General features: G+C 36.9%; 1 protein-coding gene across 33 annotated transcripts in view; it reads right to left on the bottom strand.

Moving 5' to 3' along the window:
* The window catches only part of Dst (dystonin), a 456427-nt gene that overhangs the window by 208070 nt on the left and 226270 nt on the right, over positions 1 to 22087 (bottom strand). For 18 of the 33 annotated variants that reach the window (XM_087204914.1, XM_087204925.1, XM_087204899.1 and 15 more), the window contains 3 exons: positions 21220 to 21309; positions 18901 to 18978; positions 16859 to 16951 (listed from right to left, as the gene is read on the bottom strand). In XM_087204914.1, the coding sequence (XP_087061040.1) occupies positions 16859 to 16951; positions 18901 to 18978; positions 21220 to 21309 (261 nt within the window). Of the gene's footprint in view, positions 1 to 9738; positions 10993 to 16858; positions 16952 to 18900; positions 18979 to 20593; positions 20693 to 21219; positions 21310 to 22087 lie in introns of those variants that run through there. The other 15 variants (XM_087204898.1, XM_087204909.1, XM_087204913.1 and 12 more) reach the window with 4 other exon arrangements.

Raw genomic sequence — 22087 nt, 5'->3', positions numbered from 1 at the left:
CCAGAGAAAGCAGTCCAAGAGCTCTCAAAACATAAAAGGGTGAATTAATCTGATTTTTCTGAATCCTCTTCATGTATTTTAGCTCATCTTACCACTCACACATTCATCTGCTAGTTTCCTCCATTCCTAGTGAAGCTATAAGAACTTGGTAATATGTATATGTTAGCAGTCCCAAGCTTTTTGCAGGGAGAAAGAGGTTTTATATTTCCATTCCCTCTCTTTTCCTAATGCCACCTTAAATTGAGGCAACTACTTACTATCTCTAGTTTAGACTATTACCTCTAACCTCCATGTCAGTACCAAAAAATGTCTTTGAAACTACAGCCACGATAGGCCTAGAATAATGCGGTGATGAAGAGAGCGTGTACCTTCTTCTAGAACTAAGTCTCAGTGTCAGGATTAGTAATAGCCTCCCAACCCAAATGGTCTTGCTGTACCAACTCGTGCCCTACTCCCATTCCTAATCCAGTTCATTCTTTACTCTGTAGCCACAAAAATCATTTTCTGCCTTATGATCCCTCCAGATCCAAGTCACTCATTCTCCTTGTCTTCTATGACCAACCCACACAAACATCAAGCTGGACGAACCACATGCTTCCTTTCTCCTAGGGCTCTTTATTCGAACTACCTCTCTCCTCTTAAAACATTTTCTCCAAAATTTGGGAAACAATTCCTTTTACAATAGCATCCAAAAAAATGAAATATCTAGGAATCAATCTAACAAAGGAAACAAAAGACTTCTACACTGAAAACTACAGCACTCTGAAAAAAGAGATCAAAGAGGATATAAGGAAATAGAAAGACATCCCTTGTTCCTGGGTAGGAAGAACCAATATTGTGAAAATGACCATATTTCCAAAACTGCTATATAGATTTAATGCAATGCTAATTGAAATTCCAACAATATACTTCACAGAACTAGAGAAAACAATCCAAAAATTCATTTGGAACCAGAAGAGACCTAGAATAGCAAAAGCAATTCTAGGCAACAGAGACATCGCAGGGGGTATCACAATCCCCAACTTGAAACTATACTACAAAGCTCCTGTGATAAAAACAGCATGGTACTGGCAAAGAAACAGACCCGAGGATCAGTGGAATAGATTAGAAGATGCAGAAACAACTCCAGACGTACTCAGCCACCTCATCTTTGACAAAGGAGCCAACCACCCTCATTGGAGGAAAGATAGCCTATTTAATAAATGGTGTTGGAAAAACTGGATTTCAACCTGCCAAAGATTAAAACTAGACCCATATCTATCACCATGCACTAAACTAAGATCCAAGTGGATTAAAGATCTAAATATTAAGACAGAAAACACTAAACTTGCTGGAAGATAAGTTAGGGAGAACTCTTGAAGACATTAGCATGGGAAAAGGCTTTATGAACAAAACCTCAGTAGCATGGGAACTAGCACAAAGAATCAACAACTGGGATCTCAAGAGAAACCACCAAAAGAGCTAAGAGGCAACCTACAATGTGGGAAAAAAATTTTACCAGCTATACCTCAGAAAAAGGTCTACTATCTAGAATATATAAAGAATTGAAAAAAATCAGATACCCCAGATTCAAAGACCCAATTCAAAAATGGGCATCTGAAATGAACAGACATTTCTCAGACAAAGAAGTAAAACCAGCAAATAAATATATGAAAAAATGTTCAACATCACTGGTCATTCGAGAGATGCAGATGAAAACAACACTGAGATTCCACCTCACCCCACAAAGAATGGCTGCTATGAAGAAATCAACCAACAACAAATGTTGGTGGGGGTGTGGGGAGAAAGGAACCCTTCTCCATTGTTGGTGGGAGTGCAGACTGGTGCAAGCACTGTGGAAATCAGTATGGAGATACCTCAAAGGACTAGGACTGGAGGTCCCATTTGACCCAGACATTCCCCTGTTGGGTATCTTCCCAAGAGAATTAAAAGAATCATACCACAGTGATATATGTGCACCCATGTTTATAGCAGCACAATTTGTAATAGCTAAAGCTTGGAAACAGCCCAAGTGCCCATTAACTGGAAACTGGATAAAGACGATGTGGTTTTTTTATAAAATGGAGTACTACTCAGCCATAAAGAATGAGAAACTAGAGACATTTATAGCTAAATAGATGCATATTGAGGCCATACTCTTAAATGAAATAAATAGGACACACACGTGTAAATACTGAATAGTTTCTGTAGTGTGAGAAACTGAAAGTGTAAATAAGGATTAAAATGATTAAAACGAGTAATTGATAATTTGAAATAAGATAAGGTCCAAAGGTGTAGGGATGTTGGGAGGGAAAAGGGAAAGGAAAGAAGGGAAAGGAAAAATTATGAGAAAAGAAAAAAAAATAGAAATGAAATCTATATAAATAGGGAAGAGTGGAGGGGGTGAAGGACACACAGGGAATGGGGAAAAAAATAAGAACCAAGATATATCATGTACAGGAACAAGCACCCAATGACAAATGTAAACGTACTGTATACCTAAAATGTACCAATAAAAGAATTAAAAAAAAAAAAAAGAAATTGGATCCAGCTCGTCCAATAGCAAAAAAAAAAAAAAAGAAAAAAAAAACAAAACATTTTCTCTGTATTCTAGCCACACAGTACCTATTAGGTGCTCAGCAAATTTCTACCAAATAAGAAGATATTAGGGCTGGGGAGTTAGCTCAGTGGTTTCGCCACCTTGCTGTGCAAGTGCAAGGACGCAAGTTTGATCCCTGGTACCAAAAAAAAAAAAAAAAAAAAAAAAAGAAGACGATACGGAGGGGGGAAAAGGAAATAATTTAAACAAGTATGAAAGATTGGAAACATGTTTTATCTTTTTATTTCATAAGAAGGTTTAAACCTGCTTTGTGAATGATGTCATAAGTTTAGAAATTAAATGGTTTCCAATAATGTCATTTTCCAATAACAACAGAATACACTGACCAGTGCATAAAAGTGCCCAGCAGATTGTACAAGCCCAGAGACCTCTCAGTGAAAACCCAACAACATGTACAGAAACTGAACTTTAACTGAAATCATCAAAAAAACAAACAAAACCTGACACAGTATACCCTAGAATGTCTTGTCAATGAAACAAGCCAGCATATCCATCTCACAATGCTTCGTTCAGTGCTTACTGCTGAATGAGCTGCACCAGCCTCTCCATGGCAGTCAGCGGGATCTGCAATGTGAAGTCCTCTGGCAAAGTCAAAGCCACCATACTGGCAACAGGAACCTCCTATTTCAACAGATGAGGTCATGCCTATGGCATGCACTGGGCACACAAGAGCAGCCAGCTCCAGAGTCTCCTCGGCACTCTCTAAAAGCTTATTCGCGTTTTGTTTTATTCTTATAAATAAATATAAAGGGAGGGACGACGACTGGAGACTGATTCCAGGGCCTTGCAAATACTAGACAAGTGTTCTACAACTGAGCTACATCCCAGCCCCTTATTCACATTTCTAATAGTATCTATTTCATTTTTCTATATAATGTAACTGTTTAAAAGTTCTATCAAGCTCAGTATTTAAATAATTTATGTGAAACAGTGGAAAAAACATTCCACTTACAGAAAGCCATAAAAAGTAAAGACTGAGGAATCGAGAGAATTCAAACTGGAACAAAAGGAGCCACTTAGTGAAAAGGTAGAGACTGAAAGAAGCAATGCGGGGGCACAGGGTTTCACTCTGCGCTAAAGCAGCCTACCAGTGAAGGTGAACCTTTTAAGCCTTCAGTGAGGCACACATGCCACAGGTTCGCCACCACCAGACTAGGCTATGAACCAAGGTCTCCTACATTCCAGTTCAGAACTGCCAAGAAGAGAGTGAAACTTCTTCTTCAAATTTAAATAAAGAAAAAAATCTATCCTTACAAGCAGACTAACCTCTCTTCTGTGTCAGTAGTCACAGCAGGTGCCACTACCCACCCCCCGACCTGGCTTGCAATACACCACTCTGGGAAAAGGTCACACAGATTAGAGGTCCCAAATCTACTTCACAGCCTCCCTGCTTCTCCTCAACCCCACAGCCAACCCTTTTCACTAGCAGCTCTAGCTTCTGTATGGACACAGCAGCTGATGCACAGGACTCCACACATGTTCAGAGCAACAGGCAACAGGCACGCATGGCTCCCTCACATCAATGGGTGTTGGGGTTTATGAAAAATTTTCCCACTAACCTGTGTGCGGTGGCACATGCTAGTAGTCCAAGCCACTCAAGAGGCTGAGACAGGAGGATCACTTGATCCCAGAAGTTTGAGGCCAGCTTAAGATACAGAGCAAGACCCTTCCTTTCCCATATCAGAGCTAATCTCAATAATGCCTGTGAAATGAGTCCTTTCTAATGTAGAAATAATCAAAAGTAATTTTAAGAATTAGCTCCTCTCAGGGACATTTCTGTTCAATTTAACAACATTTTAAACTAACTGTGGAATCTGAGGAACACAATCAGCCCATGGATGGGCACTTAGTAGGGATTCACTATTTGCTGAGGAGATGAGAGACTGAAAGGGGGTGAGATTGTGGGGAGACAGAAGGTAGCAGCCTTCTCTGGTTGTACAGAACCTTTGTGACCAGAGGAGAGAAAAAGCATCTAGGTAAAAGCTCTGAAGACTTATAAAGCTCTTCTATTCAAAGGACGGCTACAAGATGTTTCCCCTTTTCTACAGGAGTGGAGGACAGTAAAGGGATAAAGGTTATGCAGCGCTTTCTGTTTCACAGGTATAACTTCATTTAAGCCTCAAAGAAAACCACCTCAATTTTTCAGATGTGGATAACATGACCTGGGTTAAATAAAAGTCTTCTGACACAAGAGCTCATCGTTCTCTTTCCTCTACTCCATCACATCCGCACTGACTCCCAACAACATTTCAGAAAGAATCTTACCCATTGATGAACCGTGTCATTCTACCATAGCAGAAACTATTTCTTGGGACACAGAGCGGATGTAGAAATGGTAGTGAGACAAAAGATCTGTGCAGATACAAAATCCTTATGGATTTAGAGGTTAGATACAAAAATGTTCCTGAATGAAAACTCAATTCCTTCATAGGTTTTTTTTTTAGAAAAATAAGAAAGATTTCCTTCTCTATGAACAAGTTTAGATATTAATGGGAATAAAAACAGTAGGTTAGAAAAGGTGGGACTCCAAAGTCTTGGGCAGCTCAAGAGTGTCTTTACAAAGTTACTTCTGGAGTAAAAGTGTGAACACCAAGAGGAAGACTGGTGACTTGTATTCAATTCCTGATCCCACCAGGGACCAGTCCTGTGACTCCTCTAGCTCTCAGTTTAGTGTGAAATGAAGGTACAAAACAGTGCCACCTCACAGAGCTGCTGAGAGACAAAGACAACAGGTGCACGGTGCTACAACAGGGCCTGCCCTGCAGTGAATGGAGGTAATGGTGGAAGGGGGAGAATTATCACTGCACTCATTTATTCTCACCATTTGGCACTACAGTCAGGCAACAGCAAATTCCATATTTAATTTGTCAACACCGGCAAATATTTACAGGGCAAGATACTTGCTTCCAAAGATGATTTCCTCAAAAATATTTTAACTACTTTGGCAGAAATAAATGTAACCAACATATTTTTACTCTGTTTCCAAGTTTTTTAAAAAAAATGTGTGAAACTGCTGCATAAAATATTTTTAACTGCAAAGATGGCTCAAACATTTTGAAAATTCTAACTGGTTACAAATGGTCTATGTGAAAGGAAGGGTTAAATGGAAGACAAAAAAAAAAGCAATTAAAAAGTTGGTAAATATCTACTCTAAATTGAGGACTACCACGAGCAAATTCTGTTTCTTATACAAACAGAAAAACTAACACAAAAATGACTATCTTTTTTATAGGGCAAAAGATTTTAAACTTGCAGGTCTTTCATTTAATTTCAAAGATAGAAATATTTATAATGCTGCTGGGGACCCAAATTCTATGCAAGTTTTTTTTTTTTTTTTTTTTTTTTTTGGTACTGGGGATCGAACTTGGGTCCTTGTGCTTGCGGGGCAGGTGGCAGAACCACTGAGCTAAATTCCTGGCCCTATGCAAGTATTTTAAAACTAAATTTTCATAAGCTTGTTATGAAATCTAAATGACCAGGATTAGTCAAAGTATCAATAAATGCATCAGCATTTTTAAAAAAGAAATAAAATGGTTCAGAAAGAAATGACGTGGTCCACTGTAGAATGAATTATCTTTGTCTTCAAGCTCTGGGGGACAAAAAGCCAGCACATGAAAGATACATTTAGATTTTATTCTAGTCCTTGAAATCTCAGTATGAATTCTATTGCCTAAGCTTCTGAAAAACTTGGTTAGAGAAACAATAATGAAAAAATGTATTTTAAGGTGTATTTCTTTCACATTCTGAGATATTTCATAATTTTTAAAGTTTTTAATATAAAAACTAATGTAATAGAAATACTCAACTCTTCATTATTCAGATACTGACAATATACAATCTGTATAAAATGCAGGGTCCTCACTTATGCTTTCCTTGGCTTCTTACCTTTAAGTAACTGCACTGTCAATCTGCAAGTCACCAAAGAATGAAAAGGAACACAAAAGTAGTTCAATTTTCATAAGTTAATTAGTTCTGTGGCAAGTTGAAATTCATCACCAACACAGAAGCCTCATTTTCAAAGACCTACCTTCATACCGTAGCCCCTGTCTTTTGTCATAAAGCTACTCTGGGCTATAATGCATGCAGAAAAGTGCTATGTTTTACTTAGCTTGGAGTGTTGGTTTTGGTTCAATATTTTAACATAACATATTTTTGACAGAAAAATAGAGAAAGGGGGAAAGAAGCAGTAAAAAAACTGAACAAACAAAAAAGTATACGCTATGTACACAGATTCACAGAAATTTAAAACTAAAAGAGATGTAAGTAGGAAAAAGACTATAAATCACATCAGTTAAGAGTTCAGTTTGGTAGACAACTTTGGGTCAAACCTGAGCTCTATTGCTTGCTAGTTAAGTAAGCTGAACAATTTATTTATAAAACTAATGACAGAATTACTTCATATGCTTCCTTTAAAATAAATACTCCTGGGCCAGGGATTTAGCTCAGTGGTTCCGCTGCCTGCCTCGCAAGCACAAGGACCCAAGTTCGATCCCTGGTATCAAAAAAAATAAAAATAGAAATAAAATAAATACTCTAATGTAATGTGGGAATGCCTAGGCACATAGTAGGCCTTAAAAAATACCCTTAGTCATATTATTAGAATCATGATCTAGTCCAATATCCTTTTCTAGAAAACAAAACCGAGACCTAGAGAAATGAAGACTGCTCAAGTCACATAATGCTTTCTGATGACAAAGCCTATGAGAACTCAGACCCTGTACCTTCTAGGACCATAATCCATTACTTACCAGAAAAATCTACACTGTGAAGAAAATGAGAGCAATATACAAATAAGACACTGCCTTTTTTTCCCAACTCACCTGCTTAAGCTAATATACAGCATGTTTATGAGTGGGACTTTTACTCATCAGCATGCCAGGAAGGGCTGGCTGACTGGCTTCCCAGAGCCCCTGACCTGAAGGGCCACTCCAGGTCAGTGAATCATTGCAAGGAGTTAAAGAGGTGGTAAGTTGGTCATCTGTACTGAGAACAACTGTCACAGGACCAGGGGAGTTCAACTCAGGCTAGGATGATCACAAAGAATTGTACACTATTCTACTTGGAAGCTAACTCAAATGTCATTAAGCTCAATAATGGGTCAGACAGGAATGATATTAACAAGGGCTTGAAGGAATAAATAAAAGGAGTGTTGGCTAACAGGCCATTTCGGGCATGAAATATTAATGAAAGGACTAGGAGCTCTCAATTGCATCTAATTATCCAATGAAAAATGAAGAATCCAATGCAAGATTCAGAGTTCTGCCAACAGCCTTAACCAAAGACAATTAAGCAGTTAGAGGAGGACACCACCAAGGGAACAGAATGCTGTAAGGGAAGAATTTCAACTGCTGGATTCTCACTATGTCAAACAGCAGTCGTCATCCACAATGAAGGGAAGTGAGATCTCACACTCCTCCAATGAAATAATAACTACTCCCTCAGTTTTGATCCAAAGACACCAGGCTTTATTAGGTACCTACATATCATGATTACTTAATAAATCCTTTTTGCATTTTCATATCTTTTATTAGTCCATGTTTGCAGTCCATAGTGTTTGCATTCCTCATGGGGAGTCGAGTCGGTACAGGTACATAACACATCACAATCCCTTTTTTTCTCCCCTCCCTTGAAGTTTCAAAAATCACTGGGCACTAGAATTACAAAGTAAGGGAAAATTCTTGCAGTGAGGATAATTTGTTTTAGGAAACAGATTCAAGGATTTCCATGAATGAAAAAAATAAAAAATTATGTAGCTTCTTTAAGCCAAGGTATGCCCCCCTTAAAAAAAAAACAGCTGGAAAACACATGAAAGTAAACAAAGTGCTGACATTCATAAACATGTAGGAGCCAAGGAGTTTTCTTTTACGCTGGCCTTTATGCGAGCCCTACATGAGTAATGAAAGACTGGATGCTTTCCTCTTTTAAATGCAACCACTGTAAAATGTAAACAGAACTGATGACATAATACTGGCAGGGTGTGTGGTGTCCATAAGCAGGGACACCTTATGAAGAACTCAGCAGCCAAGGCCAAAGATGACTGCGTACTCTAACACAGTAAAATCTCCATGATTTCAAAGATCACTGTGCAAGTGATCTCTGCCCACGATACAAGAGCCTGTTCAAAAATGTTAAACAGCATGAATACCATTTGTGTGTAGATTTGTGTTAAAAGACAGAGTTAGAAAAAGCTTAAAGAAAAATCTGTCAGTTATATGTTGAAGGTATTTGGGTTATGTACTCCCCAGGCAAGTAAATTACATTTTAAAGACAAGTAAAAACCCCAGATAAGTAACTTTGTCTAAAGCTAAATATCAACATTAGGAATAAAGATCTCAACTTCCTGGTGGTCTGTGTCATACTGAAATTTTTGTGAAATGCTGCCCTAATGATTTCTAGCTGCAGATCTGAGCCAAGGAGGAACTCATCAAAACAAAGGAACAGAAGAGATTTGGACAACTTCATCTGTGCCTCCCTCATCACGTAAGAACTGAAAGCAATTATGCGCATGAAAACTGGTCCAGAACTGGAATTTGACTTTTTAAACTTAGGAAACAGCAAGTCAGTATTGACTGGTAATTATACTGTATCATAGGTACTCAATATCTTGGACAATACCCAACCTATTGTCTTTTCATGACTGCTTTCTTTTTTCAATTTTTAATTGACACAGTAATTGTACACATTTACAGAGTGCAGTGTGACATTTTAATACACACAATAAATTTGCAAAAATCAGATAGGGTGACCAGCGTAGTTTGAAATATTCAATTGCCACGACTAGTCTCTAAAAGTCTCTAACGTTTACCTACCACATAGCTAATATTCCATAGGCTATTCCATAAGAAAGTCAAGAAACAAGAACTAGAGAATTTCAAAAGATGTACATTCTTTTAAACTGGTGTTTTTCTAATATTCCAATAAGTGCACAGGGTTTTGAAATTAAAGTTTGAAAAAAGGATGTGAGAAGCACAAAAATAAAACTGTAATAATCAAATGTAAGACTATGCAAAGAACTGTACAGCATTCACATAAACTAATATGCAAATGACTCTAAAAAGATAAATTACCAACCCTCAATCTGACCTGAGCATGTAGAACACTTACTTACACTTTAAGCTCAAGCTCCGCATCTGACTTACCTCATTTCCAAGTGTGTCTTTGGACCCTGAGAACACAGTACAGAGGGAATAGCAACTCCTTTTTTTAAACTGACAATGGTGAGTTTCACAAGGGCAAAATCTCTCAGTGTTTTGCCTTTCTTGGACACTGCTGTAAGTTTTCGATGGGTTTTCAGCAAACCCACTTTTTTCAAGTGATCTCTCAGTACCACAGTGAAGGGAATTTAAGCTGGCTGCCTTTCGGAAAGAAAAAACATCAGTTCTTCTCTGGAATGTTATTTCTTCTGTGTTGACATCATCTACACGTTTCTTCCTCTCTGCACAATACAGAGTGCTCTCCTTTTCTAAACTCTTTTCACCCAGTGTACTACCCTGTGCTTCTGTTTCACCACCCTTAACAGGGGAAGCTTTCACTTCGTAGGAGCAACTGCTTGCAGCAGTCAGCAGAAGTTTCTGTTTAACCCTGCCAACTTCAGTTTGTGTCTTCTCCAGCTGGAAACCATCTTCCAGGGTGGGGTTCAGGGCAGCAGCGTCTTCTGGTGCCAGTCTTCTGCACATAAAACTGGGCTGCTCCCCTGAAAGCTGAACATCATTCTTCTGGCCTTCATTTCCACTCTTTTGCTCTACCAACTCTGTGGCACCTACAGTCTTCGGGATCGGTTTTCTTCTGAAATACTTTCTTCCAGGAGAATGTTTGTCAGGGCTCAGTGGAGTTTTGGCAGGATCTAAATACTGCTCTTCTTTCTCAGCTCTCACACAGCCACAGACATTCCCCATTTGAGCTGAAGGAAATCACAGCTTCACAAACTCACTCACTTCAAAATCCAAGCTTCCTCTGAAGTCTGAGAACTCCACTCTGACCTGTAATTCCTCACAGACTTTGTGGCCATCCTCTTCAGCCCGTGGCCATCTTGCTTATGAGAAAGGCACACACAAGAAATGCCGTGGCACCTTGCCCAGCCTGGTCCCTGTGTCTCATTAGACACCAAGGCTTATTTCTGGCCACCAATCCTCTGAGACAAACATCACTGCTCACTGTCAAATTACAACACTGAGGAGCTTTCAGGGCAAATCCTGAGATTTACTGCCGGAGAAGATTATGACCCTCAGTTTTCTGAAACGCACACACACTAGCAAAGTCCGCGCTAACCTTTGAAACTACTGGTGGTTCAACAAATCTGAGCATAAACAGAAAGCAAGCACAAGTCAGGAGAAACTTAGCAAGGTGTCTTTCAAATTTCATTTCAAAGTGCCTTTCAAGTTTCTTTAGATAGCCTCTACCATAAAACTTTTCTCCTTAAGAAACACAAACTAGTTTCTTAATTTTCACACAAACAAAAAGCTTGAAAATCTCTAAATTACACTGACTCTTACTCAAAAGAAGCATAAAAATATAATTCAATAATCATCAGAAGAGAAATACTGAATGCTTAAAACACTAATAAAGTTGTTTCTAAAATCAATCTTTAAAAAAAAAAACTTGGAATATTTGTCACACAAAATAAATTTCTAAGCCACTGCCATTATCTGATCATTAGGATCTTCATATGAGCAAACAGATGAGTGAAATTATTTAAATTATTAGCCAAAGAAAGCACCTGTGCATTCTTATACATGAATCAGGGCACTTAAACTTTGCATATAACCTTTATAATTGTACCCTAGTTAAATATTATGCAGTTTTAGTAGGGCCCTGCTGGAAATCAGTATGGAACCTGATTATCTAAGTTGTGCATACTTTTAACACTGAGTCATAGATATGGTACAAAGGGAATTAGCATATTATAAAATGGACTTGCATGAAGGCAAAAATAATTTGATCATAAAAAATAAATTGATAATTGTCTTTCTCTGGGTAGTCTTCAGACTGATCAAAAGATGTAACTGAGTTTATTTTATCAAGTAAGCAAGTTAACAATGATGGTGCAGATGCTGATCATAACACACCCTGCATTGTAAGGTCTTCCTTAATCATTTAAAAAGGAAATTAAACATTCTCCAGTGCCAAAAAGTAAGTATCTTAGAAGAAGGTTGGGCAAAAATAGGTCTTATTGGTTAGTTTCTTGTTAATTTGATTTTCAATGTCTTCATAGTCAATGGAACATTATTCAGGAGTATTTAAATAGATAAAGAGGAGTTTGTACTCACAATGGAAGACAGGCAATCTGTGGCCTGCACTCCTTCACTCTTACCTCCAGCCCAGCCAAACTAAGCAACTGTCCATTTTTAGGCCACACAAACACTGCTCCCTCTGCTGTAAATGGCCCAACTTTAGTGTCTGCCTGTTAGCTGGCATTCATCCTGCAATGCTTATCTATAAAATCTGTAAAAATTTCTCTTATTCTCTAATCCCTTCCCAACCCTGTCACAATTTCCCTCCCACACATGTCTATTTTTATTTATCTCACAAGAGATTTATCACCCTTGGTTTTGGTTAATTTTATGAACATTCCCCTAATAGACAGGACAACATACTCCATTATCTAACATGTGTGGTACTAGCATACAGTGGCTAATGATGTAGGATTAACAGTATGCTAACACCTACTTGTAGATTACCTGACTGAAAACAGATTCAAATTGCAATGCTCCAAACAAATGATTTCAAAACAAAAAAAAGGTCCAACACCCATTCATGATTAAAAACCCTACAGAAAACTGGAATACAAGGTCTTTATCTCAACCTCATTAAGGCTATCTATGAAAAACCAACAGCCAACATCATACTAAATGGTCAAAAACTGAAAACTTTCACACTAAAATCAGGAACAAGACAAGGATGCCCACTATCACCACTCCTGTTCAATACAGTTTTAGAGACATTAGCTACAGCAATTAGAAAAGAGAAAGAAATAAAATAAAGATAGGAAAGGAAGAAGTTAAACTGTCATTATTCACTGACAATATATTTTACATAGAAGACCCAAAAAACTCCACCAAAAGGCTTCTACACTTAACTGACAGATTCAGTAAGTAGAGTAGCTGGATACAAAGTCAACACTCAAAAAACAATAGTCTTGTACACAAATAACAGAATCACTGAGAGAGAAATTAGGGAAACAATTCCTTTTACAATAGCATCCAAAAAAAATGAAATATCTAGGAATCAATCTAACAAAGGAAGCAAAAGACCTCTACACTGAAAACTACAGCACGCTGAAAAGAGAGGTCAAAGAAGATATAAGAAAATGGAAAGACATCCCTTTTTCCTGGGTAGGAAGAACCAATATTGTGAAAATGGCCATATTTCCAAAACTGCTATACATATTCAATGCATTGCCGATTGAAATTTCAACAATATATTTCACAGAACTAGAGAAAACAATCCAAAAATTCATTTGGAACCAGAAGAGACCTAGAATAACAAAAGCAATTCTAGGCAACAGAGACATGACAGGGGGTATCACAATCCCCAACTTGAAACTATACTACAAAGCTCCTGTGCTAAAAACAACATGGTACTGGAAAAGAAACAGACCCGAGGATCAGTGGAATAGATTAGAAGATGCAGAAACAACTCCAGACATACTCAGCCACCTCATCTTTGACAAAGGAGCCAATCACCCTCACTGGAGGAAAGATAGCCTATTTAATAACTGGTGTTGGAAAAACTGGATTTCAACCTGCCAGAGATTAAAACTAGACCCCTATCTATCACACCATGCACTAAACTAAGATCAAAGTGAATGAAAGATCTAAATATTAAAACAGAAACACTAAACCTGCTGGAAGATAAGTTAGGTAGAACTCTTGAAGACACTGGCATAAGAAAAGACTATAAACAAAACCTCAGTAGCATGGGAACTACCACAAAGAATCAACAACTGGGATGTCATCTTATTAAAAAGCTTCTGCACTACAAGAGAAACCAACAGAGCTAAGAGACAACCTAAAAGGTCGGAAAAAAATTTTAGCAGCTGTACCTCAGACAAAGGACTACTATCTAGAATATATAAAGAACTGAAAAAATTCAGACCCCCCAAATTCAAAGACCCAATTCAAAAATGGGCATCTGAAATGAACAGACATTTCTCAGACAAAGAAGTAAAACCAGCAAATAAATATATGAAAAAATGTTCAATATCACTGGTCATTCGAGAGATGCAGATGAAAACAACACTGAGATTCCACCTCACCCCACAAAGAATGGCTGCTATCAAGAAATCAACCAATAACAAATGTTGGTGGGGGTGTGGGGAGAACGGAACACTTCTCCATTGTTGGTGGGAGTGCAGACTGGTACAACCACTGTGGAAATCAGTATGGAGATACCTCAAAGAAGTAGGACTAGAGCTCCCATTTGACCCAGCTATTCCCCTGCTGGGTATCTTCCCAAAAGAATTAAAAGACTCATACCACAGCGATATATGTGCATCCATGTTTATAGCGGCACAGTTTGTAACAGCTAAAGCTTGGAAACAGCCCAAGTGCCCATCAACTGGAGACCAGATAAAGAAGATGTGGGGTTTTTATAAAATGAAGTACTCCTCAGCCATAAAGAGTGAGAAACTAGAGACATTTATAGCTAAATGGATGCATATTGAGGCCATACTCTTAAGGGAAATAAATAGGACACACATGTGTAAATACCGAATAATTTCTCTGGTGTGAGACACTGAAAGTGTAAATAAGGATTATAATGATTAAAATGAGTAATTGATAATTTGAAATAGGAAGAAAAGGTCCAAAGGTATAGGGGTGGTGGGAGGGGAAGGGGAAAGGAAAAATTGTAAGAAAAGGAAAAAATGGAAATGATGTTTTTGTAAATAGGGAAGGGTGGAGAGGGTAAAGGGTGCACAGGTAATGGGGAAAAAATAAGAACCAAGATACATCATGTACAGGTACAAGCACCTAATGATAAATGTAAATGTATTGTATACCTAAAATGTACCAATAAAAGAATTTAAGGGAATAAATAAATAAATAAATAAATAAAAGGATTTTTTTGAAATGATGTTCCTTATTTATGGAAATTATAGAAGGCAAAAGCCTCAGTGACTCTGAGTGAGGATAATTACCACTGTTATAATAGCTTTGTGTCTTGGCATAATCAGAAACTAGTTCTAATCTTTAGTTACCAAAGTACTATGAAAAGTTATTTCATTTAAATAAGGGACACTTCCAATCTAACCAAAACACAGGTATGTTCGATTTTAAATAGACGTTGGTCTAATTTTTAAATATTTATGTTTAAATATTTATGTTATGACAACAGTCATAGCATCCTGTAATTTAGAGCAGACCACCATCCCATCAAACCCACCCATCACCCCACCCCCTGAGTAGTCTACTGCTTTCTGATCTCACTGATCTCTGATCTCGATTTTAATCATCCTTTAAAAATTCTCCTTTCTATCTTCTATGCCCTGTGGCCACTCCCTTCCTTTCTTCTTCAAAATGTCATCTCTTGAATTCGATTTTTATCCCTTCTGGAGTCTTCCCTTTATCACTATATTCTGAGATCTTCACCTCAGCTTCTGAGTTTATCTCCCTGACTATGGACTCTGCTCATTTCTATCTATTTTACATAAAATTGATCTGGTTCCTAAAACACAACTTTTCAAGCTCAAAATGGTTAAATTACTTCATCATAGCAATGCCATCAGTTCCAGGTACTTTCTACTATCCACAGTGACCCATAACTGAATTCAAAATTCAGACACCACCTGCCTCCCCAACTCTGTGCTGGTGAGGTGACCGGCTCCCTCTCGATAAGCCTCTGACTTAGCCATCTGCAGTTCCTACAGTTTCAAGCCTACTGGAAGTGCTGGGACCTAATCCACTTGGGGCAAATTCCAGGTTGCCTGAGAAAGCTACTGAAGAGCTCCCCATGAAATTAACTTTTGAGCCAGTTCTACTTGGACCTTTCCCAATTTGGGGGAAAAGGTATAGCTATGTGCTACATATGCAAGTCCCTGCCATAGTTCAGTGCTTGGTACCCTTGGCCCCTAAGGCTGGGGGTGTTCCGCATGACCGTAACAGCCCAGCTGACCAGACATTCACCTTCATTAGCTATCCTAAATTCTGGCTGGCTAACATCTTTCCTCTGCTTACCTAGATCCTCTCCAAGGCCCTAGCTACTGACACCACTTAGCTGCTTGTTCCTGTCCTGGAACTAACCTAGAATCCCATCCCTGTACTCTCCATCTGCCAGATACATCCTGTTCCACATGAGCCCCATTATTTGGCACCATTCCCCTACAAATACTGTATCTCAGCCAATTTTTTAAAAAATCTTACTCCTGGAGCCAGGGATTTAGCTCAGTGTTTCCACCGCCTACCCCACAAGCGCAAGAACCCGAGTTCAACCATCCCCGGTGCCAAAAAATAAAAAATAAAAATCTTACTCCTCTCAAGATTGAGTCAAAACCCTACCTCCTTTCAGAAACTATCTTCTTCCCCAAGGTCACACTGCACAGGAGTCACGATGTACTGTGTGCGGCTGTGGGGGAGGCTCTGTGCTAACGGAACATCCCATAAACTGACAGGCGGTCAACAAGCCAATGCTAGCTCCAAAGTGAGGATTCGCCTTACAGCAAATGAAGATTTTTTTTCCAAAATGTATCATTTTAGAAAAACTAAATCAAAATCAGTCCTGATTTGAAACCAATGTATTAGATAATTCATAGTCAATAAAGTTGAACTTGCTCTCTCCTCAAATCAAGTTTGAGAAAGCACAGATGTACACAAATACATATGCAGTACAGTACTTTGCTTCTAACTCAGATCTTTTCCTTGTAATTCTACTGCCATCTAGTGTCAGCCACAGGAAGAAAAGTGTATTCAGAACATGCATAAAATTCTAAGGATTGAGTCACAAAATACTTAAGTGTCTCAAACAGGTTAATACTGTCTAAACAACAAAAGAAATGCGTCTGAATTCAATAAAAAGAAATCTGTCTTCTAGCTCTAAGATTATAAGCACTGTCCTTAAACTCCATTTAAGTTCACAGAGAACAGGAAAAGATACGCCAAGCTCATAAACAGCATGTTATTTGAAAGCAATTCAATCATGTTATTTAAGAAAAACAACCTGAAATCTATTTCATCTTTCATACAACATAAAACACCCTTCATATTGAACTACTACAAACTAGCCATAAAAATTTTTTAAATGATAATTAAGGAAAATTGGACTTACCTGAAAGTGCAAAATTATTGTCCATATTAGTCCCAAAGTTAACTTGGGATTTCCATCTGTTATGTCATCATTTCTAATATTCACTAATTTCACCTGTTTTATATGTAATGAAGAGATAAACTTCATCAAAAATTGGTACACAAGTTATCTTTACCCACATGAAAGCAATTTTAAATTATGTAAAGAACACAGTAATCACCAAAATACTATTTTATTCTTATCTTCAATTATTTTAGATAGCAAATTACCATATAGGGTAAGCACAAAGGAAAGATGCACATATTGTGGTTTTTATCCTCTAGAGTACTAAAAACATTCATTTGTCAAAAACGTAAGTGAAAAGTTCCAAGTATTTATGATCTTAAAATTGGAAATAATTTCACCTTCTGAAAACAACTTTTACTTTATTCTTATCATTAAGCAGGAAACTGTTTTGAACCATAAAACCATTTTAACAACTTTTCACACTTCCATCAAAAAGAATTATGAAAGTCACTATTTTTATTAATATACCATAAAGATAAATCATTGAGCATTTTGAAGGCTGCTCAAATTTTAAAATAATACTTAGATATAAAGATTATAAGCTGCTAAATTGTACATTTGGATAAATAAACAAAATGAGATCTCTGCCAGGGATTTGGCTCAGTGGTTTTGTCGCCTGCTGCGCAAGCGCAAGGACCCGAGTTTGATCCCCAGTACCAAAAAAAAAAAAGAACTGAATATTATGAATTATATACCAAGAATTATATATCATGATATCTAACATTTTACTTGGTGGGAAAACACTACCAAGAACATTTCAAACAAGGTGACATAATTAATTATTAACCCTTCTGGAAACTTTCACTAGAAGGAAAAATAATGAGGCATGACCCAGAACATTTGAAATTCTTAAGCACTGAGCACTTACTATAGTACTTAGTAACTGAAAGCTTTTTAATGTGCATAATAAACTAAACAAAGAAATAATAAAATCTACTGTTTCCTTCTCCCCCTTTTTCTTTTTTCCTACCCCATTAAAAAGAAAAAATTTTGCCACTCTTAATTTTTCATTGTTTTCATTCATTTTCAACTCTTTGGCATCTTCCTTCCTTTTTCCTAATGGAAAAATTACCAAATCAAAGATCATACCCACTTGATATCCTTTATTTTCCATGATTTCTCCTCTACACTCAAGCTAGTTGGGGACCTGTCAGGAATGATTCATTTTTAGCGACTCATACATTATTATTTATTAATTATACAATATTATTGTTTCGGTATGAATCTGTACTCTTCAAAATTGAGGGGTCACTGAGGCGATGGTGTGGAGAGGCCTGTAAGAGATGCTTACCTCACGAGGGCCTCTTCTCAGGGAGGGATGAGATGTCCTCAGGTAAGGGGCTTGGTAGACAGGTGAGCTCCTGCCTGTCCCTGTGCCTTCTGCCAAGTGAGGATATAGTGCTCCTCCCCTCCAGAGAACAAAACCCTCACCAGACTCAAACTCCTTGAATTTGGAGTTTTGTCTCTAGAAAATTTGAGGAATAAGCTACTGTTCTCTATGAATTACCTTCCCTGCCTCTGATATTCTATTACAGCAGAACTAGACAATCATCTACTTAGAAAAAAACAGAAAACTGCTTCACCACTACTAAGATGTTTACAGTAAGTTTTTAAAGTATGATGTAAAATATTTATAAAAATATTTTTGTATACTAAGTATAAAAAATAAAGTGCTGCATCCCCATTACCAAGAACAGTTCACAGGCATTCTTAACATTTTGCTGCTACTAAAATGCCATTAACTGCTAGGCAAATGCATTCCAGTTCAAAAAAGGGAAAATCAAATGGAAATGCAGCCACTTATAATTCCTCTGAGCTTACACCTAGCATTAACTTCCTTTCTTGGGAGTAAATATTTGAAAACATGTTTTAAATATCTGCCTCACCAAGGAACAGCTTAATTATTATAATTCACAAATTTAACCTTTTCATCCCAACATATCTCTCTATATGTTTAATCACATATATTTAGGTATTAGAATATGAAAAAATCATACCTGGCGTCTTTTCAAATAGTCCAGTGCAATTTGTACATTCTGTAGTCTGTGAAAACGCATTCGACCTTTCTCTCTGGGCTAAGAATAGAGAAATGCAGGTATAAAAAACACTACAGTTTGATACTAGTTACCATGCAAACTGAAATATGGTTTTTGGTCATTTTAGAATATTAAAACCGTATTTACTGTTTAAGCCCATAAAAACTTTTAAGACATTTTTAATTTCTTTGGATTACTGTGATTGAATTTAAACTACTAAAGACTTTTTTGAATATATTTTAAATATATATTTTATTCCAAATATTTAATCAAAAGGAAAAGAGAAAATGCCATACAATACATAAACTTTTCCTATTCACTAACAGAACAATTCTGGCCTACAGATATACAGCTATGGATGCACAAAAATAACTAAGTATCATTCCCCATTTTACCTTCTTAATAAACACTATTAGTAAGAAGATTTTTATAATTATATATATGGCAAGTTAATAAAAATGAGATATAGTAGCATGCAGTTAGTATAAAAATCACCAGGGAGAAAGACAGGTTTACACGGCCATGATAGAAGAATAAGGAAAAGCAACTAAAACTATGTATTTCCTCTTTCTTGTAACTTTTTCACAAAATTAAATTGTATAATAAGCAGAAAGGACCAGTTTTATGCCACATGAGGATGGACATGGTTATTTTCTCAGTCTCAGGAAAAGTGACAAATCCTAGTTATTTTCCTTAATGCCATTTCCTTAAGAAATGGTACAAATTAACAGAAGGAAAACGTAAGGAAACAGAGTTGAAAAAAATGCTTAACAAAAGTACAAAGAATGGAGCTGAAATTTACCACACAAAATCTTCCAAAGGGAAAAAAGAAAACCAACAGCTTGGCTTCTTAAACATGAACAGGTTGCAGAAAGCCAAAGATGCCATAATAAAATAAGACAGCAGACCATAGAAGGGAAAATACATTCTTGAACAAGTAAAAATGATGTTGATAAATTCACCCACTGGATCCAACAAAGCACAATTTCCAAAGAAATCAGGGAGCACTTGGGATGCAGATGACAAAAGCAGCACATCTGTCCTTCAAAGGCAGGCCGACACCAACCACATGTCATGGAGATTAAACAGCTTTGTTCTATTAGGACCCTGGATTTTTAAATCTTCCTCCTCCCTTTTCAAAACTATAAGACATTATTAGATAAAAAATGGCCATCAAATATCTGCTGCCAGTAAGTATGATTTAAAGTAGAAACTTAAGTACTAAATAAAATTTCAATCAGTCCCTTCAAAAAAGTAGCAATAGCTCCTATGTTTGAAATATCAATTCCAGAAATGGAATGAATTTGTATAAAAATGAGCATGCTAGATATAAGACTTCTACATTTATATATAATGTATATAAAATTCTTCAACTAAAATGTCATATACTTTAAACAAATATGTGCAATTACCATGCAGTGCTCAGTAGTGTATAAACAGTTCAACTGCTTTATCTGAGGACAAATTTAAAGAGATAATATTTTCTTGTCCAGTTTTGTTCTGATACACACACATCTACCTCACTGTAAGAGGGTTTTGATTCTTTCTATATTTTTCTCTAGAGGAGCTGAAACCGTGAGTTACTTCTCTACCAAGTTAGCGCTCACCATACTGGACCAGCTAGGTTAGTTGAGTTATGGGGGCCGACACCTACCCCCTTATCCTCATCCTCCACATCCTCATGCTGTTCATATTCGCATGCTTCTGTTGAACTCACCAATCGTAAGGTCTTCAAAAAATCTCGCTCCCTTGGCTAATGAATATAACAGACAGAAGATAGGACAGCAAAGACACAAGACAGACCAGAAATGAAAAGAAGAGCATGAACAGAACATAATGAGGGAGAACAGGTAACCAAGAAGGGGAAGTAATGTTCACAAAAAAGGAAATGACACCTGCAGAATGGGTTAGACCATTTTCCAGAAAGCGATGCTTATTTCCTTGCTATTTGTAAGTCTTTTAATATGTGGTTATACTATGCATCCAACTTCTGCTAAGCAAAACAACCCACAAGTAAAAAAAGCAAGAACAAAAATAGCATTTTAATTACAAAACTGATTATATAAGTGAATTAATAAAAGTGCTTCAATCTCTCAAATTCACATCACTTGAAGTTGGAGAATGCTTAGGTATCTAACCAAAACTTTTTCTTTCTGGCAGAACTCACAGCTCAAACAATGAATACTATAAAAATTGGAAAAGTCTGTGTTGCAAACACAATGATCATTTGTAAAGAGGATTACATGTTCTTCAAAATAAATTAAGAAATGTAAAACTTACCAAGGTATCTCCGGAAAGAACCTCTAAGAGAGAGATCAAATTGTGTCCATCCCTTAAGTCTTCATACAGATCATTCACATGTTTTCGAACCTACACAAAGAAAAAGCAAAACTTTCATCACAGAACTCAAAATCATCCTTCACATTTTTTTTAAGTAAGTACATTTTTTATTTAAAAGTGTATTTATTTATTTTTTAAAGTATGTTTAAGTATATTTTTATTTATTTTTAAGTATATTTTTAATTTTTTTTAATTATAGTTTTTGTTTTGCATACTTCACATTCTTAAACAAAACAGGGAAAGAGAAAACATGCCTCAAATAGTATTCACTCCTATACTTATTTTTCCTTTTAATTCTCATTACTTAAAAATTAAATTTTTAAAAAACTAATGAAAGTAAATTTCAAATTAATACTTCATAAAGATAATACCAATTATTGCATCTTAGCATACTAAAATAAATATAAACCTGGACTACCACATGGGGCTACAATTTTTCAAATATAGGCCGCACCCTAAATTTGCTTATGATTCCTGATACAGCACCTAGAGCCACCTTATCAAGTGTGTTGTACTTCCATGCTCCACCCCATCCATCCACCCATCCCTAAGTCTTGCTGTCTAGCCTACAAGGTCTGGGACGCAGGCCACACACTTAACATCGTATAAACCCATACATGTGAGCCAGGCAAAGGGCACATAAGACTCTGTGCACTATTTTTACAACTTCCTATGAGCCTATAGTCTTTTTAAAATATAAAGTTTTTTAAAAATCCATATATTTCAGATTAGGAGGCTTCTATCCAAATGTTCATCTGCACAACATAATTCTTGGGGCTGAGAGTTTTCAAAACTGAGTGACAAAATC

Source organism: Heterocephalus glaber, unplaced genomic scaffold, assembly GCF_053883595.1.
Source record: "Heterocephalus glaber isolate CG9 unplaced genomic scaffold, H.glaber_assembly_v1.0 deba00000594, whole genome shotgun sequence".
Taxonomy (NCBI): domain Eukaryota; kingdom Metazoa; phylum Chordata; class Mammalia; order Rodentia; family Bathyergidae; genus Heterocephalus; species Heterocephalus glaber.
Note: the sequence above shows the minus strand (reverse complement) of the source record. Positions and strands in the feature narration are given on the sequence as shown.